We start from the raw sequence: 24344 nt of genomic DNA, 5'->3' as shown, positions 1-24344 counted from the left end.
CGGGGGCCGCCGCCAGGGCCGCAGCGCGGCCAGCAGCAGCCGCCGCCACACCGAGCTCTCCGCCTCCGGCGCCGCCTCCTCCGCGCCCCGCCGCGGCCCCGACGTGCCCGCGCGCTCTTCTGCTTCTGCGCCCGCGCTCGCGCCTGCTCCCTCTAGCTCGTTCGGCGGCCTGATCTGCGCCTGCGCAGAAGCGGAGTCCGCTCCCCACCACCCTTCTCCGCCCTTCTGCTGCGGCTGCGGAGCCTCAACTCCCTGGGGGGTCCCGAGGGGCGGGGCCAGGAGCATCGTGGGCGGGGCCTTGGGCTGGCAGAGGGTTGGGAGGGCGGCCCTGAGCTCTACAGTGCAAGCAGCAGGCCGGGATCAAGCCCGGGGCAGCCGTCCGGTTATCTGAGCTCAGGGAGCGAGGCAGCTGGGTGCTTGTCCAAAGTCAGAGCAGGGGGGGGGGGGCAGCTTGTCCGGTTATCCGAGGCGGGGGCAGCGGCTGTGAGGAAGCAGCTCATCCAGTTATCCGCGACGGGGGCAGCTAGTCCCGTGGTCCGAGGTCCGACGTCCGACAGCCTGGCTGCGCCGCGGGCAATGTGGCTCCCAGCCCGGGTGTGGGACTAAAGTTCACCTGTCTTTCTCTGCCACACCCCCAGCCAGCCCCGCCCTCCAGGGGGAGCGATGCCCGGGGGCCCGAACCTTAGACCTCCCCGACTCTGGGATCTCTTCCTCCCGGGCACCGTTCGTGGCTCCTTGGCCCGTGGGCAGCCACGGAGCTGGCCAAGTCGGCTCTCCTAGGCCCCAGGTCCGAGCCCCAGCTTGGAGTAAGGGCGGGTCTCGTGGGGGAGCCGAGAGGGAGAGTGAAGGAGTTTTGGAAGGAGGAGCATCCTGAACAATGCTCGGCAGCGCCCTGAAAGCTGGGCTCCCCCGCCCTTCCCACCTGAGCTGCCCCTCCCAGCCTTTCCTCCCAGGTCAGCCCCTGGCCAAGAGAGGCAGCCTCTGTCTAACAACCTTACACAGCCCTTGCTCCTAGGGTTCCCAGGGTGTGTGTGTTGGGGGGGAGGGAGGAGGTGAGTGATTTGTGTGTGTATGTATGAGTGGTGGTGCGTGTGAGTGGGTGGGGGGTGTGGGTGTATGAGTAGTGGTGTGTGGTAGGTGTGTGTGAGTGGTTGTGTGTATATGAGGTATGGTGTAGTGTGTGTGTGTATGTGTGTGTGTGGTCCAGATAGGGCCATTCTAAGGAGCTGGAGGGCACTTGTAGGTAGAAGGAGCAAGGGACCTGGAAGGAGAAGGCTGAGCTGAGCTTTCAAAGGGGAGGCTTCCCAAAGGCAGAAGCCGAGTTGTCCCTTCCTTTCTCTGTTTCCTCCAGCATAAAATGAGTTGGACCAGGTGACCTTGAAAGGCCCTCCCACCCCTAAAGGTTAATGATAGGCCACAGACTTCCCCGTTTGGGATCTTGAGCATCTCTCCCTCCCTGATCCCCATGGTATATCTGTTTGGGAGCTAGTTCTGGACGTGGCTCTCTCCCCAGAGGTAAACTCTTTGGGGCCAGAGTTTGTCACAGACTTTAGTCTTTTGAGTCTGGAGCACATGTGGGTACTCAATGAATGCTTTATGATGGACTGATTTTGGAACCATCAAATATTATAGCTGGACAGGATGTCGGAGACCATGCACTCTGAGATTCTGTAGATGAGGCTTCATTAAATGGAACAATCATTTATTAAGTGCCTGCTGTGTGTGAGGTGCCTGCTCTCTCCAGGCTCTGGACTTTTAGAGAAACCAGCTAAGCCCCTGCAGAAACACAGCCCCATCAGTCAGTTCCAGCACCTCTCCTGTATGCACACTTCTGGGATGGGAAAGGCCTATAGCTTTAGTGGCCTTGGACTCCTCAATAACAGAACTAAGTGCTGTGGGGTGGGCGGGCTTGGACTTTGGCTACTTTTGTGACCTTACGGGGGCAAGATCCCCAGCCCACCCAAGATGCAGCGAGTTTTGGGGATGAGGCCCTGGACTTGAAGGTGGCAGCACTGACCAGGCAGCCAACACTTAGGACGCACTGGTATGTTCCAGGCACCAAGGATATAAAGGATCTGGCTCCCTACCATAAGATCTTCTCACACCCAGTGCTTGGATTGTCCCAACCCCATCATTGCCTCCCATGATCCTTCCATTCAACTGGGAAAACTACCTTTCCCATTAGCATCTTTGCAGCTAGTTTGGCTGAATCACAGAGCATGAGAGGGAGGTAACAGCTATTTTCCAAGTTGGGGCTAGGTTGTGAAAAGGTTTAAAAGCTAACCCAGAGTTTATGTTTCATCCCAGAGGCAACTAGGGGCCACTGGAATTCATTGGGAAAAGAAATGACTGGTCAGATCTGTGTTGAAGGGCTTTAGCAGCTCTGTGGAGGATAGACTGGCATGGGCCATTGAAGGAGCCCCTGGGGCATGCTGGGCAGCTGCAGCCTGTGCACTGATCTAGATGCATCTTCTCACTCTGTTTGAAAGATGAAGTAAGGAAAGGGCCTTGATTCCAGTCTTTTAAGTACAAAGTTCCTTCACGTGCAGTTGCCTTTTCAAACAAATTCAATAAGCTATGAAATGATGAGAGCTTCTGGGGGGGGTGGGCCAGGCTGTAATTCCAAGGATTCTTGACTCTGGTAATAAAAAGGGTGAGGGTTTAGAATTTTTGAGAAGAATATATTGAGTCAAGTGACCTTATCAGGACAAACTGGGGAGAATAAATGGGGAGGGGCAGAGGGTCTGGATAATAGGCCCTCCTCCTACTGATGTAAAGGCTCCCCCCTTTTTTGTGTCTAGCCCCTTTACACCTCCCAGAGCTCCCTGCAGGCAATCTCCAGCTTCATCCTAGCCTAGGAACCCTTGTCATGATGAAAGGAGACTGGTTCAATTAAGGGAGGGCAACAGAGGGTCCTTCTCCTATCTCAGAACCAGGCATGTTGGAGAAGATGAAAAAGGTACCGAGGCAATGGGAGGGGGAAGGGTTAGGGAGAGGTTAGGGAGGACTGTCCCTTTTTTCTTTTCTTTTTTAAAATATTTAATTATTTTCCCAATTGACTTTTTAAAAATTTTGAGTTCCAAATTCTCTCCCTCTTCTCCCCCTTCTCTGAGATGGTAAGCAATTTGATATAAGTTATATGTGTGCAATCATGCAAAACATTGCCCTATTAGTCATGTTGTAAAAGCAAGCAGACAGACAAAAGACCCAAACACTGAGAAAATACAGAAAGTGAAAAATAGTATGCTTCAATCTGCATTCAGACTCCATCAATTCTTTCTCTGGAAGCAGATAGCACTTTTTACCACGAGTCCTTCAGAATTGTCTTGGATTGTATTGCTGGGAATTGCTAAGTCACTCACAGTTGATCATTGCACAATGTTGCTGTTATGGTGTACAGTGTTCTGGTTCTGCTCATTTCACTTTGCATCAGTTCATGTAGGTCTTCCCAGGTTTTTCTTATAGCACAATAGTAGTTCATCACAATCGCGCAGCACAGCTTCTTCACCTGTTCCCCAATTGATGGGCATCCCCTCAGTTTCCAGCTCTTTGCCACCACAAGAAGAGCTGCTGTGTATATTTTTGTATAGAGGACTGTCCTATCTTTGGCTTGATTCAGTCAGGCTGTTTCTCAGTCATTCTGGGCTCCCAAAAGCTTCATCTTTTTGGTTTGGCCTGTTGGAACTCAGATTCTGTGCTTTTTCTTTGACTCTAGGGTGGTGTTTATTTTCCCCACAGACAGGTCTGGTCTCCATTCAAGATTGGGTTCAGCCCTTCAGGTTTTTTCTTCGATGCCAGAAGTTCCTGTTCTTACTCTTTTGTTTTCTAGACAAAGGCCTTTCTGTGCTTCCTGTCCTTTGAATACCCCTGAATCCAACATTCTAGGAGAGATATCCCTGTCTTCCTTCCCAGACAAACCACTCTGCCTCTCAGCTGACATTTATTACTTAGGGCCTGGGGGTTGGGGCCTGGGCCCCAAGTCAAACTAGATACGGGGAACACAACAATAGCCCAGAAGGTGCCATGTTCACTAGAAGGGAGGTGCATATGTGCGTTGATTTCCATTGAGTGAAATAGGTTTTGAGATCAAAGTTGTACCCATTTTTTAACTCTGCTCACCCAGGTTCAGTGACCCTAGGTTGACTGAGAAAACCACATCGAGGTTCTCACGTCTCACAGGGTGAACATCTTGCCAAAAAAAAAACCAAAAAACCACATATCCAAAAGCAGAGGCCAAGAACCAACTGACCAAGAGGGTCATGGAATATCCAGTATATGAGGAACATTGCCAACCCAACTTATAAGGGAAAGATGATCCTTTCAGGGCAGATTCCTCCCTGAGTGGAAGATAACACAGACTTCCTCACGGGAGCCATGGCACTTCCTAGGTTTGACTAAGAAATTCACACAACACTAGTGAAATCTGGAGCTTTGGTATGAAAGAGTTATGATAGCCTTTGCAGGCTTAGGCACTGGGCTGAATAGAGCAAGAAAATCAATAGAGATAAAGGTAAACTCTTACCCTTGAGTAAAAAATAAATCAACTTCACAAATACAAGATCAGGGAAGTGCAGCTAACAACAGTTTGTCTGAAAAAGATCTGGGGGGTTTAGTGGATTGCAAGCCCAGTAGGAGGCATCAGTATGACCAGGCAGCCAGGAAAGCTAATGTACCTTGGACTACATGGGGACATAGCAGAAAAAAGGAAGAAAACAAGCATTTATTAAACACTGACTACGTACAAGCACTTTACAAATGACTCATCCTATGCTCACAAACATCCTGAGAGGGAGTGTTTCAACAATCCAGCTAGCAGCTGTTGTGGGGGTGAAAGACCAATGCAAGCCCGACCACAAGAACGCTACCAGCACGCTGCAAAAGCACAGGTTCTTTTGATCTGCTTTAGTAAGGAAAGCAAGGTTAAGGGGCTGACAAGCTTACTTTAATTCAGCATACAAATATCACTCACTTAGTTCAGGGGAAAAGACCAGCACCCTGAACTTCAGAGCAAAATACAAACAAAGTACAAACGTCAACAGACAGACCTTGTCTGATTCCAATCCCAATACATAGTTACCAGAGTTTAACAAAGTCCCAGCATCTGATTGCAAGCTGGAGGGCTCTTAGCTACAGCTGCCTGGAGTCTCCGCATCAGCACACCAGCACGAGTGAGAGCCCTAAACAAATTACAAACACCGACAGACAGACCCAATACAGATTCATAGTTACCAACATCTAGGTTCAGCCCGGGAGCTCATAACGTGGGCTGGCCCAGAGTCACCCGCACCACCACTGCCGTGGGTAAGAACTCCAAGGAAGAGAAAGCCAACCCCTGGTTTTATATCTTTTTCAGGGTCAGGGGTGAGTCACACATGTGACTCACGCATGTGACCTAAAATCGTCACAAAGAGGGGACTTAAACCCATGTGGTCTAAGAGCCTCTGATGTCCCAAACCTATCACTCAAACTCATGTGTAAACTAGGCCCTCCCTGAGTTAGCCCCACCTGGGGCCCCACCTTGGTTACTAATCCACACCCACGGAGGTTCCACACCTAATAGGGGTGTGGGCCTGGGGCTTAGCACCTAGTAAGGCTCAATGAAATACACTGAATTACTCAAAGGAAACCAAAGCCAACTGAGTGCTGAGAGCCCATTTTGCTTACCAACACACAGGGAGGTAACTACTATTATCCCCATTCTGCCCTTGAGGAAACTGGAGCAAACAGGTGAAATGACTTGCTCAGGGTCACATGGCTAGTAAGCACCTAAGACCGGATTTGATTCTGAATCTTTCTGACTCCAGCCCTAAGGCTCTAGCCATTGCACTGCCTGACTGCCTCAGGAAGAGCCAACCACTCAACAAGCATTTATTAAGCACCTACTTTTTGCCAGGTCCAGTGCAGGGTGCTTGGGTAGAGACGCAAATAAAGACATTATTGGAACTGGTCTTACTGTGTGCGCAAGGCGACAGGAAACCTTTCAAGGGATGGGTGGTCACCATGTATTGCTATGCTCATAACTTTTTTAAAAGGGTTATTGTGAAAATAATTGCCTCTTATATGTTGGCCTCTGTTTCAGAGGCTCAAGAAAAGACCTATCCAGGCCAGACATGATGGATGACCTTCACACAGAAACATCACAAAGAATGACATTTATTTTAACCAGTTGTGATTGAAAGCTATGAGGATCGTGCTTAAGTCACTGTCCAGTTGACTAAAACCGATGTTGATGCCATCAGCATGGCTTGTGGATGGGAAACAAAAGACGAAAGAGCCAATGAAAATACTTCCATAGTCGCCATAGTAAGGAAGCCATAAGACCCTAAAACATCTTGTTGGCAGACCCAGAAGCTGAGGATGATATGGGAGAGAACATGAACCTGTTAACAAAATCTGCTGGAGAAGGACTGATTAACTGCCATTGGTTCAACTTTAGGAAGTGGTCATAATTGTTGCCTTTCCAGTTTCCAATTATATAATATTAACGACAAAGTAGTTCTGAGAAATCTAGGGAGTCTTCTGTGAGCTGATGCAGAGCCCAAAGAACACTAGATACAGCCCCTGCCTCTCCACAGCTTAAGACCTCACCCCACACTTCACTGAGAAAAGAGCCAGCCTGTACTTCCTCCTTCCCTTTCTATCATCTCTCATCTCTTTGCACCTGGTGACACCATCCTTCTTTCTCTCTTCCTTGACCACAATCTCTGGTGAGCAGGTGGCCCTCTTGACCCACCCCCCACACACATATACCCTAGATCCTCTCCAATTTCTTCTAGCAGATTGTCCTCACAGTTTTCCTCCTTCCCCCTTCAAATTTTACTTATCTATTGGAGATAGAGCTCTTTTCCAGCTCACTACACTCTCTTCCAACCTAAGAAAACTTCACAAAATCTCCCTTTTCTTCCTCTGCTATAACACATAGCCACATGGTCCCCCTTGATAGAATGTAAGCTCTCTGAGGGAAAGAACTGTTTCATTTTTGTCCTTGGGTGTCCCATACCCAGCCCAGCAGAAGCTACACTAACAATGGACATGAAAATAATATCCATTTAGCACAATTCACAGTGATTGTAGAGGACAGATAAAGCACACCTTCTGTCCATTTCTGTATAATGCGTGTGTGGGTGTGTATGCATGGGGAACTGGTTTGTTAATGATTGGTATTTCTAGGGCACTTTAAGGTTCACCAAACACTAATATGTTCTCTCATCTGATTCTCACAACAACCCTGGGACATGGGTGCTGTTATTATCCCTGTTTTACAAGTAAAGGAACGGAAGCAGAAAGAGGTGAAGGGACCGGTCCAGGGTCACACAGTAAGTCTCTAAGGCTGGATTTGAACTCAGTTCTTCCTGTCTCCAAGTCCAGGGATCTGCCCACTGTGCCGTCTAGCTGTTTTATGGATGCAGGGCATTGCTAACACTTACAAATGGTTCTGTAAAGGGAAGGCTTATGGGCATGGCGTATATCATAATATGACAATAAAAATGTTTTCAGTGAAGCCCGTCATCCCATGGAAGGCACATGGTTCAAATCATGGCTCTGGGCAGTGAATTCCCTTCCCTGGATGGTAGTCTCTCCTCCATAACCTGAGGATTGGATTTGATGCCTGTCTGGTCCCTTCAGGCTCTCCATCAAGAGTTCTGAACCTGGCATCCACAAATTAATTAGCACACAAATGATTAAAGATTTAAATGGTGCTTCAAATGTTTTCTTGAATAGTCCTGTTCTTTGATGCATAGATGCATTGAATCTTCTGAACACTCAGACCTTTGGGGACATGTGGCGGGTGGCAAGGAAGGTGAGGAGTCCAATGGAGACTTTGTCCTTCACCTTCTGCATACTAATTGCCTTGACTTTGAGTGGGGGAGGTGGCAAGTAGCTGTAAAAATCATTTGCTAGGGGAAACTATCTGGACAAACCAGACTGTGTTTGCGAAAGGGGAGGTCCCATTCCTTTATGACTCGCCACTGTCCCCAGGACAGTTCTCTATACACAACAGGGCATTCGGTTGCGCACAGACTTTATTATCTTCCAAGGTTATGTACCCTTTTATCCTCAGTACAGGAGTGGTACAAGCCTGGCATTTTGATGCCTGTCACAGAGCTTTGCCCAGACTCAGCCCAAAGACAATGAATGACACTCCCACCCTCATGACATGAGCCAGTGTGGACAGTATCATTGCTGCTCCCTTCTTTTTTTCTTTCCATTTTTAAACATTTTTATTTAAAGTTTTTGAGTTCCAAATTCTATCCCTCCCTCCTCTCTCCTTTCCTGAGACAATAAGCAATCAGATATAGGTTATAGGTGTGCAATCATGTAAAACATCTCCATATCAGGCATTTTGTACAAAAAGATTTGAATAAAAGAAAAAAATGAAAGAAACAGCTGTTCCCTTCTACAGAGGGAGCAGGCAGGTTCCATGATGGCCCTCAGTCCTTGGTGCCTCTAAAGTTACGGTGCCCAAAAGATGGGGAAGGGTAGAGGGTGCCAGGAATCCCCAGCTCTTAATCAATCAGCACTTATTAAACACCTAGCAAGTGCCTCTAATGGTGCTAAGCATTGTTCTTAGCTTGTCTATAAGCATTAGTTTAAACGTGTGATGAGCTGCCTTTCTGCATCAGGGAGTCAGGTGGGAAATACTCGGCCCCAGTGAAAGCCTCTGTCCAAGTCTTTATTTGGGGACTAATAAAGAGGGATGCACAGAAGAAGCCAGGCTGACCTTCTTGGGAAGCTGTATGACAAAGAAGTGGGATGGTGGTGCACACATCCTCCCTGAGGCCCAGGAAAGAAGTAGCCCTGAGGAACAACAGAAGGGACGTGGGGGTGAGATCAAGGAAAGAGCTGAAGATACCACCTGGACTGTGAGCCTGCGGGACTAGGAGCATGGTTGTACCCTCTACAGTAGGAGGAAGGTAGGGAGAAGGGAAGGTTGGGGGAAAAGATGAGTCCATTTTTGGACAGGTTGATGATGGGGCCTCTAGGTCTGAGATACCCAAAAAGCAGCTGGAAGTTCCAAACTGAATGTGGGGGAGAAAGGTTACAGCTAGAGAAATCCATCTGAGAATTATTAGCATCAAGAAGATAATTGGACCATAGGAGCTGTTAAGATCACTAGGAGTGTGTGTAGATGAGGTATATGGGTTGTGAGGTGTGTAGGAGTGGGTGTAGATGAAGTATGTGAGAGTTGTGGCAGGTGTGTGTGCTGTGAGTGTGTGAGTTCTGTGTGCATATGTCCATTCCATGTGTGTATGAGTGTGGGAGTGAGAGCAGCTCTGAAGGAGGGGAGCAATGTGAGGAGGCTTCATGGGCCAGCTGTCATTGGAGCTGGCCCTTAGCTGCTGTATACCTGGAGAGGAGGGGGCAAGGAGGGCAGTGTGCCAAATTGGAAAGGGTCATCAAATGCCATGTCCAAATCTCATGCATGTCTCTATTAGGTGAAAGAAGCTCGGAATTCAGGTTAGGGTAGGATCTGAAGGGACAGCTAGGTGGTCCCATAGTGCACAGAGTGCTGAGCTTAGAGTCAGGAAGACCTGGGTTCAAATTCGACCTCAGAGACTTACTAGCTGTGTGATCCTGGACAAGTCATTTAACCTCTGTTTGCCTTAATTCACCAGAGAAGACAATGGCAAACCACTCCAGTATCTTTGCCAAGAAAACCCCGTATGGGGTCACGAAGAGCTGCATGCAGCTGAATGACAAGAAAGGATGGGAAGAGCATGCAATCAGAGGAAAGGGCCCCTCTTGAGGTCTTGGGACTGTCAGGGAGAATGAGTCTTGGGACTGAGCAGCCCCTGCCCAGGCTTCAGACAGAGGGATGGAGGACAGCTGGCTCTCTGCCCCTTTGGTCAGGCTGCTGGAGAAGGCTGGGCAGCCAAGTGGACAACATGCGCACTGGCTGGGTGAGCTGGGGTGATCCGGAGGGCTCTGGCCTCATACTTGGTCCCCAAGCCTGGGGGGCCTCAGTTTTCTCTTCCATGACATGCACACACTGTTTGATGTGAGCATCAGCTGGATTCCTGCAGAATCTGGGATTTCTTCCACTGGAAGGCAGGGAGGGTGGGAAGAGAGAAGAAGATGTGGGCAGTGCAGAGCTGACAAGGAGACATTGAGGGGCTGATCTGCCCCCTCGTGCTGGCCTCCAGAGCACTGCCTTCCGTTGTCCATTGGAGGTCCCAGGATCTCTGGGTCCTGCTCCATCTCCACCCTTTGCATCTCTTCCTCTTGCTCCTCTGAGCTGGTCCATTTAGAGGCTTCCTGATCCCACCTGCAGGGGCCTTCTCTTTCCCTCTGTTCACTTCTCCTTCCCTCTGACTGCCTTCCTGCTTTTTAAGGCCATTCTCTCCTGAAATGAAGAGGCTGGACCCACCAAGAGGAGAGCGTTTCTGCTTTCTTGGTCTTTCTTTCCTGTTGCACCGCTGGCCCCAAGCAGGGGCCCGGCCCTTCCTGGTTCTTCTTCCTGCTCCAATTGCAGATCACAAAGACCTTTTTTCTCAGAGCTTAAAGCTTGTGTTGGCACATTCAGCCCCCAGTGGCCTTTAGTTTTTCTGATGCTGCCGTTACCAGTCCATGTCATTTCTCAGTGTTCGGTCTTGGGCTTCCTTCCATCATTCTGACTCATTCCTTTCAAATCTGTGTTCCTTGGAGGCCCTGTGTGCCCACATTCTTTTTCTTCAGCTGCTTCTCTCTTATTTTCCCTACAGAATAATTTCAGGCTACAGTGTTAAGATTCCATACATTTCTCTTGAAAAGTTTTCCCCTCTGATCACAGAGTCAGATTTAGCCTCTCTGTGAACTTGGTGAAATTCTGCCATGTCCCCTTGGAGTTGAGGAGTGCTGCCTTTGTTCCCTCCCACAAGTGCAGAGACAGCCCTATTAACCCACTGACACTGTGACCACAATCAGGGCATCAGGAATGAAGGAAAGCAAAAGCTGCTGCTAATCCCCTGAGCAGGGCGCCCGCTTCTCTGAGGCAGTGAGATGCTCAGGGAGATCCCTGATGGCTGGAGAAAGACTCCCATTCCATGTGGACAGAAGTCTGAGGGAGCCAGATTCCTTTAGGATGATTGTCCAGGGGCTAGTGTTCATGAATGTCTGAGTTGGTTTCCTTCTGTGTTCCTGTAGACATCTTGTGTGCTGGATCATGTTCTGAGACGGCTGAAGTCTCAGGCACAAGGGATTGAGCAGTTTGGGGCAGTGGTGGTGACAGTCATAAGGTGTTGCCCTCACACCCACCTGTTCCACTTCCCTGCTCGTGAACTCTGAATTGATCTGATCCCAAACCTTGATCACTCCAGCTTTCCCTCTGCCTTCCACCACCTCACCCTGTGTCCTGTGGTTCTTGCTAGGCTAGCGCCACCATCCACATGCTTCTCCTTTCCCCATCTCAACTCCTTGGCCACTCCACACTTTCCTCTATACTTGAGTCCCTCCCAAGCTCCAATCTTGGATTATTCTACCATCTGCCTTCATTGATCCTACTCATGTACAGCTGAACGAAACTAGAGAAATCCATGAAATCATCTTGACTAGATCCATTACAAATTTATATTACCTAATCCCAACTGGGCCCTCACTGAAGCAGGGCAATCTTTTTATGACTCCCTAATTGATTCACTCCTCCACACACCACAGCCAGCTTTTCTAGACCTTTTCATTCAGCTAGACGGCACAGTGCACAGAGCATTGGGCTGACTTCAAATGTAGCCTCAGATACTTATTAGCTGTGTGACCCTGGGCAAGTCACAACCTGCCTCCATTTTCTCAACTGTGAAGTGAGGGTAATATCTCACCTACTTTGCAGGGTTGTTGTCAGGATTAAAAGAGGCAGTATTTGTAAAGTGCTTTCAGATAGTAGGTTTGGTATGAATTCGTATCCCTTTCCCTTCCCTCACCCTTCTGCAACCTTCTGTTGACCCCTTTCTCCCAACCTCAGCAGAGAACCTTGCCTCATATTGCCCTGAAAAAACCCTCAAAACAGAGGCTATCTGGCAGCTCCCTCTTCTCTTCCTCTCCTTTGGCTTTTTCTTCTGCTCTGGTCTCTCTTACTGTTTTCTACTCTTGTCTTCTGCTGGCCTTCCCACCGCTCTGCCTCAGTTGCTCACCTTTCAGATTGCCAAGGCCGACTTGGCATGGTCTAGAATCTTCCTGCAGCCCAAGGGCTGTTTCAGATGATGGCTTCAAATGTGCCAAGATGTTTACACTCACACAGATACTCTGTTCTCAGCAGAACCAGGCAGACCTCAGGAGCCAAGGAGAATGAGGTTGTACCCTGGAGGTGGCAGCGATGGTGATGGTGGGGGCAGCGAATGAATTTCTGCTGCAGGCATCATATCACACTTTTATCTAATACAGCTAAGCTGCTCAGGTGTAGAAATTTGTTGGACATGTCCCTGGGAAGGAGTGGAAGGTGAGTAGGGGGCATTCCGTGATGAGAAGGAGTGTTAGGTGGCTGGCTAGGGAAGGGAGTTGGTTAGGGTTAAGGAGAAGAGCTCAGGGAGGGGTTTGGGAGTCCCCTATCCATGGTCCTGACTAAAATCTCTATGTGGTGCAGTGTGCTGGAGTGCCAGATGCCTTTGGAGGAACCTGGAGAGGGCACCTGCCTAAGTTGCTTTGAGTAGAATTAGAGGTGCTGACCAACCTCTACCCCATGTACACACATATTGGGCTTTCTGGGGATGCTGAAACTCCCATCATTCTGCAGTCTTGGGATGAATCATTTTCTGCTGGTAGGCCACTGTCAAGCTCAGGCATCTTACTGCGGATGAGTGGTAACCCTTCCTTAAATGAAGGCTCTAAGAAGCCTTTGTGAGTGTCTTGGTCATAGGTGGGTGCTAAGGGCATGGGACATAGAACAGGTGGGTTTTGCTGATGAAGGCTCTCTCCTCTGCCCTGGACACTCCCCCAGATTCCAAGGGTTGCTGAGTGGACTCTCCCTTGTGAAGGAGACTCGGGCACCAGGGAAGACTCATCTGTATCAGCCAAGGGGCTGCCTTTTACCACATGTGGATGGTCTCTGCTCCCATATTTCCTCCACTAGTTGCTTTGGCCCCAGCTTCCCACCCACTCCTTTCCAACACTTACTGGACTGTGGGGAGGGTGGCCCTGGCTGGCTAAAGGCATGGTGGGTGGTGTCCCATAGCACTGAGCCTACTCTGCCCCAAAGTGACCATGGCCTAGCATTTTATGTGTTTCTACAGGCCTGCTTCTGGGCTACATTTTCTGTGCGTGGTCTCCTAGATCGTGGAGTCAGAAAGGGACTGTCGGCAGTGGCAGTATTGAGGGGCCAGATGGGTGGGCCAGGGCTGGGGGGCTTCCAGGCTGCAGGTACCTGTGCTCCAGCTTTGATTCATCCTGACTTTATGCAGCTGGGTGACAAGGCTTGGAGAATGAGGAGGAGTCTTCTCTGGAGCTTGGGGATAAGGGACATTTCTGTAGGCCTCAATGCTCACAAATCAGGCCTTCTCCACAGCCCTGAGGTTGGTGCCAATGATTGCCACTGTCTTTGCAGTGCAGTTGCAGTCCTTGCAGTGGAAGGAAGTAGGCAAGGTTACTGTGATGATTATGGCCTCTGGCCCTACCCCTCAGGATAAGCCAGTGGATCCTTTGGGCAGGGCTGAAGGGCTACAGATGCCTATCTGTATTCTTCTCACACTCTTCAGGGAATCCTGGGGTCTTTGATACATCAGAGAAGGGCCTGTGGTCAGCAGGCCTGGCTTCCCTCCCCTTCTCCCATCTCTTCTCCATTTTCTTTTCACTGCACTCAGCCCTGGGGCATCAGATGATGCACAGCATGTACTCACCCTGGACTCAGGCCAGACCCCTGGGGTGTCAGAGATACAGTTGAATGTCCTGGGGCTGCCCCTGTGCTAGCCAGCCCAAGGGGCCACAGGAGAGTGACCCAGGTGCACCATTCTGCTGTCTGCAAAGAGTATAATGAGAGTTCACATTTTGGTACCACCGTAGGGTCACAAAGAGCCTCCTTATTGACTTATTTATTGGGACCTGCCCCCTCTCCCTAACTGTCCACCACCTCCATATACATGCACAAAGGGCCAATCCTTTGACCAGGGAGCAGAGTCTGAGGCAAGGAAGCCAAGCTTCTTTGTCCCGCTGCCGAGGAAAACTCGCCCTGGACACCAGGAGCCAGCCATGGCTGTGCCTGGGTCTCTGGCCGGCCCCATGGGGGTGGTTCTGTAGCCAGAGGCTCCACAGCACTCCTTAGATTCCATGGGCTGGTGTCTGCCAGAGGCCCTGGGGTGTGGCATGGCAGTGTCTAATGCCGGGCACCAAGAGGACAGCTACAGGTTTGTGCATGCATCTACAAGGCCATTGAAGCAAGGAAGTTTACTCATTCCATGTTTTCTTTTGGAACATTGGACATGCTTTATTTCATTTTTTCACAAGTTATTTAAACATCTCACATATACAGAATAGGCACAATTTCATTTTCTTGTTTTGCTTGAGAATGAGGCTTCTTTGGACCCATTGATGAGAATAAGAATGAGCCTGGGAAAGGGGGAGTGCTGGGACACCAGACAGGGACAAAGCCGGGCAAAAGAGTGGGGGAGGGGCGTGGATGGAGACTGCCCCCCTCCCCCAAGCTGGCTGGAGCAGGACAGAGCAACAGAACAGAGAGTGGCTCCCAGGGTCTGTTAGCACCACCGGCATTCTTCAAGTAACACACACATAACTAGCACCTTGGGGTTTGAGGGAGGAGAAGAGCCCCTCTGTCCAGCACCTGGGGATGGGGAGGGCACCTTCAGGCAGGTGCTTGAGGTAGGTTACACCTTTGGAAGATGGGGTTTTAAACTTCCCTCTGTGGAAGATACTCAGAGGCCACAAGTGGTGCAAACGTTTATGGTTTTTATTTTTTATTTTCTTTTTTGTTTTCTGTTCTTTACAAAGGTTGACCTTTCCCACAACAAGGTGTTAGGATGTTGAGACACTTCCAAGTCCTTCGGGGAGGGTGGGGGATCGGGGACCTGTATTAAACTGCATTGCACGGTGCTCCAATAGTCCTGACCCTTCTCTTTTGCCCAGAATTTAAGCAGGAGATGAGCAGAAGAAACAGAAGGAATCAGATTTCAGTACAAAAAAAGAAGGAAGAAATGGCAAAGAGGGAACATTTTTGGGTTGTCTTTTTTTTTTTCCTTTTCATTTTGTTAAACTGAGTTTGAGTTCATTCATTTAAAACAGACTGGGCCAATGTCCAAACGTAATTCTTGGTCTGTATCGCCAATGTCCAGAAGTGCAATGTCAAGGAAGGGCAGGCGAGAGGGTTTGTTGGTCTTGTATTCGATGACAGTCTTTCCCCACTCATTGGTCTTTCTCTGTGTCAAGAAGAAGAGGAAGAGGGAATGAGCATGAGGATTCTGGGAAAGGCCCGGGCCTGAGTGCCTGCAGGAATAGTGCCCAAGAACTGGTCTACCCCCTCCAAGAGAGCCAGATGATAATAAATGGGGTTTGTGTGTTTCCTAGGAACTTTCTGGGTCAGTGAAAGCCCCCCTGTTTTAAAGCTAATCACAGCCTGTGGGTCTTTTTCTGCAACGAGAGTCAATGCTCTAAATGCTTTGCTATAGCAGAGGTTCTTAATCTGGGGTCCCCAGAGATCAGGGATGCAGGGTAACCCTGATCCAATCCAGGAGTCAGGGTGGAAATTTTAGGGGATCTGTGACCTGAAAGGATCACATTACATCTTTCTTTTTTTCAGTGACCTCTAACTAAGAAACAGCATTTCTTTCAATTAGGCATTAGTTTGTTTTAATTTTGTTTTTCTGACCAAGGCTCCCCACGCTTCCCAGACTGCCACGGGATCTAAGACCCCCTCTTTTGGCTGCTGTCCAAGAGGAGCCATTGCTCATGGGGCACAATAGGCATGGGCAGCTGGGCTTGAAAGAAACTCCCTCTAATTCTCCTTCTTGAGGGGACAAAAGGCAGAGCCAGCCTTGAACAGAGGCTCGGCCTTGTGGGAGATGCTGCCCTCCTCTGGTCACTTACGGAGCAGCCATCCTCCAGCACAGTGAATGTGAAGCGGCTGTTGCCTTCGGCTGTGAGCTCCACGTCGTTGGAGCCCTGCAGGATGACTGCCTTCTTCAGAGAGCCGCTCTCAGCGTCCATGTAGGCCACGCTGTTCTTGCAGTGATAGGTGATGTTCTGAGAGGCGTGGTTGGCCAGCAGGCGCATGAAGGCCAGCTGCGTGGCCATATCCTTTGAGGTCACACCTTCTGTGTTGTATTCAAACTAAGAGAACAAGGCAAGAAGTCTGGTCAGAAGCACCTCAGTCCAATGATGCTCAGAGGGATTCAGTGGCAGCAGCCCTCATGCTCAGCATGGGGGCAGGGAAGAGACTGGAGGAGGAGGTGAAGGCTCTGAAGGGATCCCTCTGAGAAGCAACTGTGGAGGTCTCCTCCTGAGGCTGCCGGGGCGTAGTAACCATCAGCAGGAGCTGCCTTTGGGAGGAGGATAAAGAGACTGCCTTGGGCCCAGAGGGCTGCCTAGGGAGCAGGGGTCTCTGTGAAGGATCCCTGTATCTCCTGGGGACACCTCAGGGTACAAAGTCCGCTGACTAGGAACATTAGGTGGGTCGCTCCCCCTCCACACTGATCTCTGTAGAAGCCTGTGTCCCCGGGGGAAGCATACCTCGAGACCATTGAATGGGGGTTCTGAGGCTTGATTTGTGTGAGAGTCAGGCTCCACATGGACCTTTCAAGGGCAGTGGGGCAGTGGCTCACCTGCGTGCCTCCATTGAGTGTCTCTCCAAACCACACGTGCTTCTTGACCTGGGGGTTCCTGTTATTGTACCAGGCCTTGGCAGGGATGTTCTCGGGCTGGGCTCGGATGCAGGTCTCCCCGGTGGAGAAGTCACAGAACACTTTGATGGCATCCATGGTGCAGCCCTGGTTGGGGTCAATCCAGTAGAAACCTGCCATAGGACAAAACATGGCAAGGTTTAATCACACACACTAGTGATGGTGGCATGTCTGGGTGGCCAGGGCCTGGACAGACCCACAAATTGGGAGTGAGGGGAGACCTTGGGGCAGACCCTGCCCAGGGCGTGACCATGGCTTTCAGACCCTGGGTTCCTCAGTGATACAATGGACAGGTTGATATGGGAGGTGCTGACTTCTCGGGGCTAACATGAGAAGCTGCAAGCCTGGGGAAGTCCTACAAAGGTGAGCCATCATTAAGCACCCCAGAAATGCTCAGACACTTGGAGACAAAGTATGAAGTGATTGCTGGGAATTCAGGGGAGGTGGGCCAGGCTGTGACCCACATCTGCTCTTCCACCTGGTCAGGATGAGGGGAGGGAGTGGGCTGGAGCTGGGGGTGCAGCTTCTGAGGCCCACATACCACTGCTCCATTCTGGGTGGCTGAGTCTCAGATCTCGGCAGGTACGAGCAGGGTTCTTCTTGGAACCTTCTGGGCTGAGGATGGTCTCAATTTGGTTGTTGAGGGATTTCAGAGTAGCATCCACTTCATAGTCCTTAGGTCTGAGGGAAGCCTGAGTGCGAGGCTGGTCAGCCCGGTAGAAATCACCTTCATAACCAAAGTCATAGCCACCGCCACTTGGGCCAGGGGGACCAGGCAGGCCAGGGGGACCAGGAGGACCCTGTGGAGGTTAGGGGAGAGGTCAGGGAGGAGGCATAGTCCCATCATGGCATACTCCAGGACAGGGAACAAATCAAACCACATCTGTGCACTCTAAGAAGCACCAGGTGTCTTGTGGCATCTCCCAGATCCATGGACACCTCTGATATATTAAAAACCTTACTACCAAGAGAGCTGGAAACTAAGGGAAATAAAACCACCAAGGAAGAAGCAACGGAGGTCATCAGAGACTTCAGATCTCAGGGTCAAGGGTCAGAGTCTCCATAAACTCCAAGACTTGGAATAGTCAGGGGATGTAGGCACTTCCTACCAGCTCATCAGCTTCAGCTGCTTTATCTTTAAAATGGGAATAATGGGGGGCCACTAGGGGGTGCAGTGAGTAGAGCGCAGGCCCTGGAGTCAGGAAGACCTGAGTTCAAATCTGGCCTCAGTCACTTGACACACTTACTAGCTGTGTGACCTTGGGCAAATCACTTAACTCCAATTGCCCTGCCCTCCCCCTCCAAAACAAACAAACAAACAAACAAAATGGGAATAATGCTGCCTAGATTCCCCAAAGTTGGGCGAGGTCAGACAACTCTCAAGGACCCTCTCTAGCTCTGCTATTGATGGGTCTGACCGGACATTTCATCCCCCTCTTAGCTTGTTACTGTCTTTCACCTGTAGAAAGGTGAACTCAGGTCAGTGCTGTTCCCCCTCCAACGTCCAAAAGTCACTTACAGCGGGGCCTTGACTGCCTTGAGAACCACGAAGACCAGCAGGCCCAACAGCACCTGCATGTCCAGGGCGACCATCTTTACCAGGAGGGCCAGAAGGACCAGCAGGACCCTGGAAAAAGAAGAGAATGGTCCCCAGTGACCAGCTGGCAGGAAAACAAAAATGTGCTGTGACAGGCCTGGGGGAAATCCAGAGGGAGAAGGAAGGGCAGAGAGAGCGTCACAAGCCACCTTCCTCCTCCTCTGCAGGAAGGCTTGACAGAGGGAAGAGACAGGACTGGTGGCTGGGAGGATGGGAAGAGAGGGGCCAGCAGCTGGCAGAGACCACCTTCCTCCTCCTCTGGAGGGTGGGTGAGAGCCCCGGAAGAGGGCTGAGTAGGCCCCTTGGGCTCTTTCACTCACCCTGGGGCCGGCAGGGCCAACTGAACCGGGAGCACCTTGATCGCCATGCTGGCCCTATGTGGGAAGAAAAGGAGATTCAGGAGTTATTTCAAATATCGATGATGCTGAACAAGGTTCTACTTCAATTGTCTGAAAGGGAAAGTGGGAAATGGGTCTTATCTCTCTAGCATGCCGGGAATTCAGCTTAATGTTACGTTTATGAGCTGCCAGGAGATTCTTTGGACATGGGGACGAGGCTCCAGAGCACTTTCTGGACCATTGCACGTCCTTAGCTCTGATGGCTGCTGGCTGGGGCTGGGCAGGGCAAAATGGCCTAGAGCTGGACTTCCAGGCTGCAGTGATGAGGGTGTGGAAAAGCCCACTGAAGTTGACAGGTGCGGGGAGGCAGAGGTGTGGTACTTACAGCGATACCAGGAAGACCTTGGAATCCATTGTGTCCTTTCAAACCGTTCAAACCTCTTGGTCCCTTGTCACCAACTTCTCCCTTGTCACCTCGGGGACCTTGGGGACCCTGGTCGACAAATAGGAAGAAGCATGGAAGATGGAGGATGCTAGGGTTAAACTCCCCTCCCCCGGGTCTGTGCTCATTTCTCTCTACGTACTTCTTGGGCCACAGTGCGGAGAAATGTCTTAATAAGAAATCAGGATGGACTCAGGGAAGAACTCTGGAGTCTCCCTAATGCAAAGAGTCAGTGTGGTACAGTGCGTGTGGCTGTTGGAAGCAGGATATCCCTCCCTGGCTCTGTTTTCTCAGCTACAAAGTAGGGATGGTAAGACCACTAATAATGAGATTCCGAGATCCCGTAGGTAAGAAGGCTGTGCAGGCCTGGCAGCTATCACTGCCAATGCATCTTGACCTCTTGAAAATGGGGCAGAGAAGGAGACAGAGCTAAGAAGACAAGTCCATAAAAGCAAAGAGGATTTTTTTTTAAAGAGCTTAGACAGGTATTCTGGATAAATGCTAGTTAACAACAAAATCTTCCCAAAATACTTACGCTAGGACCTCTTGCACCAAAGGGGCCAACAGGACCCACTGAGCCAGCAGGACCCTACCAACCAGAAGGACAAAAGACAGGGTTACTTCTCTAGCCTTGGCCAGGATACCTGACGAGGACACAAGTCAGACCGAGCGTGACAAGGGAAAGTCCTGACAGATTCACTCACCGGCTCACCACGGTTTCCAGGCTTGCCAGCAGGACCCACAGTCCCATGAGGGCCGGGAGCTCCAGCGTTACCAACAGCGCCAGGGTTGCCAGGGTAGCCGCGCTCTCCCTGGAGGGCAGGAAAAGGGACGATCAGTACTGGGCATGTGAGAACTAGTGAGGAGTGTTTGGAGATGTCCGAGGCAGTCAAAGGTGACACTGAAAAGATGGCCATACCTTGTGACCAGCAAGACCGTCTCGGCCAGGGGGACCATCATTGCCAGGGTTGCCCTGTGAAGATACAATAAAGAGTGGAGCTCCTTAGTGGGGGCATCCAGGACCGCTTAGTTCTGGGTCAGTGTTTCTGACCCTGGAGGAGGGCCCCAGGCTCTCTCCCACTCTGAGTTCCCTACAGGGGCAGATTAGACAAGGCCAAAACAAGGCCTCTGGGCTGGGAGCCCAGGCTGGTCCACTCTGCTGGGGTCTGGAGGCTGGCCATTCCTGGGCGATTGGCTGGGGGCTTTTCCCACTGCTGACCGCCTGGGGTGTGAGTGGTGACTCCCAGGGACAGACTGCTCCTTGACTCCTTTCTCTGAACATTGTCTATGTCTTTTCAGTCCGTCAGGTCGCTGGCCTTCTAGCATCTGCTCTATCATGGAATCACAGTATTCTAGGACCTCAGGGGCCACCCAGTCCAACCTTTATCTATTAAAAAAAATGCAAGACTTCTTGGGACTTTGATAAACAAAGAGCTTGTGAACTGGACCTGGATAAACAAACATTGGATTGTGAATTGGACCTGGAGTGAAGAAGACTCAAATACTTGCTAACTGTGTGACCCTGGACCAGTCACTTAACCTCTGTCTGCCTCAGTTTTCTTATCTGTAAGATGGGGATGATAATTGCACTGACCTCCCAGCACTGTCACATCATAAGATGAGACAATATTCACAAAGTGCTTTGTGAACCTCAAAAGGGCTCTATAAATGCTACCCCCCCCCAACCAAGACTTTTTAAAGGCCAGTCAGGCAATAAGTGAGATCCTTCCAGCAATGCCACAGCTGTACCCTTTCCTTCCCACCCCATCCAGTTTTGGAACCATGATCACATCAGCTGCCTGTGCCTGGATGGAACAGGTCAACATGCTTCCCTATGGCCTCGCTGGCTGTCCCGGTGATTTTCTGGCCACCACTCTGCTCTGTCTTGCCTCCTCCTATTTGAAGGTAAGCTCCTTGAGGGCAGATGCTGTCTTTGTTTTTGCATTTGTGCACTTAGCTCAAGGTCTGGACATCAATTCTTCATTCATTCAAGACCTGGCCCCTCTATTTCAACATCCCAGTTCCTTCCCAAGTCCATTTCTGCTATCTATGGCAAAGCAAAGCAACACTTGGCATCCAAAAGCTTGTGTGTGAGGCCTGGCTCTGGCACACTGAACTTGGGCAGACAGCTTCCCTGAACTCTAACTGCCTTCTCTGTCAAAGGAAGGGTTGGGATCAGAGGTCTGCAGCTCTCCACCCCCCATGTGGATGGCCTCAGATGCTAGGATTCATGGGTCCCTAGATTTAGTGCTCAAAGGGACCTATTCATTTTGGAGACTAGGAAAGTGAGGCCTGTTACCCAATGTTGGAAGTGGGTTCGAGCTTAGAAGGTCCTGACTCTAGGCTTCTCTGTGTCCCGGGCCTCTGGGTGCAAAGCAGCCAAATTCCAAGCCAGTCTCAGGGTTTCCTTAGGGTCATCTGGGCTAGCTGGCCCTTGGACAAGACTCTCCTCCCCCATGAGCCCCAGTGAACCTGCCCAGCCCAGACTGCCAGGTCAGGACTCATTCCTCTGCTGACCAGCCCTACACCTCAGACTTCTTGCTGGCCCCAAGCCTCCATCTGCTCCTGACCTTCTGTCCTAGGGGCCAAAATCATCATTTCCTTAAGCCTTCTCTTGCCTAGGCCTAGCACTCCTGTTCATTCTGCTGCTCTCCAAGAGCCATTGCCTCGTGGCCCCAGGGTATCCTCCTCCCTTTCCCCTGTTTTGGACACTGTCCAGTTTATCACTTGTCCTTCCTTCACTGCAGCCCCAGCAGTGAACACAAGGCCACAGCCAGTGGGGCCAGAGTGGAGAGGGTGGAGTTAGTTTTCACTCCCTCATTTGTGGCTCTTCCTTAGGCCGCCTAGGGGCTGGGGACATCCAGGGGGTGCCATGTTATCCCTGATTCTTGGCCAATGCCCAAACCCCCTTCAGACTCATCAAGAGAACATCCTGACTGTCACCGCGTGGCAAGGACCCCCTTCTAGAGCCGCCTCAGCCCTTGACTTACATCACGACCAGCTTCTCCAGGAGCGCCATTGACACCAGGGCTACCCACGCCACCAGGGGGACCTCGAGCGCCTGGAGGACCAGCAATGCCGAGAGGACCGGGCTCACCCTGGAAAGGCAGAAAATGCTCTGTGAATCCACTAGCAAATGATAACCCTAAATGGACGTCCCTTTATTGACTACGAGGGACAAGGAGCCAGCTGGGGGCGTGGCCCCTGGCAGCAGGAGCTGGGCTTGCTGTTCACAGAGCTAGATGTGGGGCTGGCACTTAGTGGTGTGTGGCCGGGATGGGGCTCCATTTAATTCTGGTGGTGGGCACACATCAGAGTCAGGGGAGGGATTCAGCTTCCATGGACCTGACTCTACCCTCGGGTTAAAGATGTGTCTTACACTGTGATGGATAACAGGCCAATTCCCTTTTAGGCTGGGTCTGCACACAGCCAGCAGGGAGAATGAGGAAAGGGCCAGAGGGGGACTATGAGCCAAGGAGCAGATTGACCCTTCGGCCAATGCCTCTGCATAAGTCACTGCCACTACTCACCAGTGCTCCAGAGACCCCAGGAAGACCACGCTCTCCTCTCGAGCCAGGGAGACCAAGAATGCCAGGAGCACCAAGGAGCCCTTGAGGACCTGAAGAGCCGGGGGGACCCTGTAGAAAAGGAAGGGTGTTGAGTGCTGTGGTCAAGCTGGTGCTGTCCATGCCCCCGAGCCCTGGCTGGCTGGAGATGCTGCACCCGCATCCCCATACACAGGCAGCTGGGCTGTGCAGGGGCTTAGCCTTTCTACACGCAGGCCTTTCTGGTATTATCTGAGAAGATGGCTAGCAGGCCTGTGAGAGATGTGTCCTCTGTGCATCAGGTCACTTCAGGGGATGCTAGGATGGCACTTACGCTAGCACCAGACTCTCCGGGAGGACCCTTCTCTCCAGCGAAGCCAGGGGGGCCAACAGCGCCTGTCTCTCCAGCCCGACCAAGGGGACCTTGGTCACCACGAGGACCACGGGGGCCTTCTTTTCCAGAAGCACCAGGGGGGCCGGGAGGACCAGTGATACCCTGAAGGCAAGCGGTGAGGGTTACATCCTACTCCAAACTAGCCCAGGGCTGTGTGTAAGGGGAGGCAGGGAAGAGGGCAGGGGCAAACCAGAATGAAGACGGAAAGTGGCAAGTCACCCAAGGGGCGAGTCGTGGGGCATCCCACCAAGAAATCTGGGAGGACTCCAGGACTTCCCTTGGCATAGGGAGCTCCCCTGGGGAGCAGAGTGCCTGTATCTAGGAAGGCCATGGGGATTCACCGGTCAGTGCAGGGCCTGGTTCCTGACCTCTCCCAGGATGAGAGGAGGGGTCTGGCACGCTGTAGCCACAGGGAGGCCAGGGTGAGGCCCGGGGGCCCAGGGCGACTTTGGGAGCTGAGAACAGTGTCCCCACCCTCCTGCTGTGTTTATCATCTAGGCACCAAGTAGGGCATTCACAGAATTCACTGAAGCGCCTACACTGGAAATGCCAGTGTGGGATTGCTTCTCCTTACTGCCTCTGCCCAGGACTGGATCCTTGGCTCCTGCAGAGCAGCTCGGGGTTGGCATGGCCAACTCTGGCCACAGTGGGGTAGGGCTGCTAGGCTTGGATGCATCTGACTTTCCTTTGAACAAACTGGGGGGTGGGAAATCGTGCCTCCTGATAAGGAGCAAAAGGAGTGTTTGCTGGGGATTAAACCTGCCGCCTTCCACATCCTCAACTGATTCTCTGCCAGGTTTTCTTAACAGATGGTGAGCTCTGCTAGGCTGGTGGTGGGCAGGGCAGCTCTTGCTTGAGACATATTCTAGCTATCCAGGTATGCTTTTTCCTCTTGGATCTATCCAGGAATTGGCAGGGATTTACTCACAGCAGGGCCAGGGGCTCCAGTTCTCCCAGCAGCACCAGGGAAACCAGTTGCACCCTAGGAAGCAAGCGCATTAAAAGAAAGGTCAAGGGTAAGACCAGGGTCAAGGTTGATGGTCACTGATTATTGAGCTAGCGGCTTGGGGCATTTCTCTTTTAAGTCTCCTCGAATTGTGACCAAGGCCACAGTCTACAAAGTATGATTGGAGGAATACCCCCAAGACTTCCCCCACCTCCATCCCCTTTTTATTCTAATTTGCCTTTGCACTAATTCCAGCGCTTTGGGGCGGCAC

At 51.1% G+C, this 24344-nt stretch overlaps 1 protein-coding gene across 1 annotated transcript in view; it reads right to left on the bottom strand.

Annotated features, from left to right (window-relative positions):
- Nucleotides 1–14881: 14881 nt before the first annotated feature.
- Nucleotides 14882–24344, bottom strand: part of COL1A2 (collagen type I alpha 2 chain) — a 32279-nt gene continuing 22816 nt past the window's right edge. Inside the window, exons 39-52 of the mRNA XM_036759755.1 lie at nucleotides 24056–24109; nucleotides 23068–23229; nucleotides 22719–22826; nucleotides 22179–22286; nucleotides 20108–20161; nucleotides 19893–20000; nucleotides 19724–19777; nucleotides 19132–19239; nucleotides 18729–18782; nucleotides 18331–18438; nucleotides 17353–17611; nucleotides 16734–16924; nucleotides 16000–16242; nucleotides 14882–15332 (exon numbers count right to left, since the gene is read on the bottom strand). Coding sequence (XP_036615650.1) covers nucleotides 15186–15332; nucleotides 16000–16242; nucleotides 16734–16924; nucleotides 17353–17611; nucleotides 18331–18438; nucleotides 18729–18782; nucleotides 19132–19239; nucleotides 19724–19777; nucleotides 19893–20000; nucleotides 20108–20161; nucleotides 22179–22286; nucleotides 22719–22826; nucleotides 23068–23229; nucleotides 24056–24109 — 1758 coding nt within the window. The 3' untranslated portion in view covers nucleotides 14882–15185. The remainder of the gene's footprint in view (nucleotides 15333–15999; nucleotides 16243–16733; nucleotides 16925–17352; nucleotides 17612–18330; nucleotides 18439–18728; nucleotides 18783–19131; nucleotides 19240–19723; nucleotides 19778–19892; nucleotides 20001–20107; nucleotides 20162–22178; nucleotides 22287–22718; nucleotides 22827–23067; nucleotides 23230–24055; nucleotides 24110–24344) is intronic.

Source organism: Trichosurus vulpecula, chromosome 5, assembly GCF_011100635.1.
Source record: "Trichosurus vulpecula isolate mTriVul1 chromosome 5, mTriVul1.pri, whole genome shotgun sequence".
Classification (NCBI taxonomy): domain Eukaryota; kingdom Metazoa; phylum Chordata; class Mammalia; order Diprotodontia; family Phalangeridae; genus Trichosurus; species Trichosurus vulpecula.
This window is presented reverse-complemented; position numbering and strand designations above follow the sequence as displayed.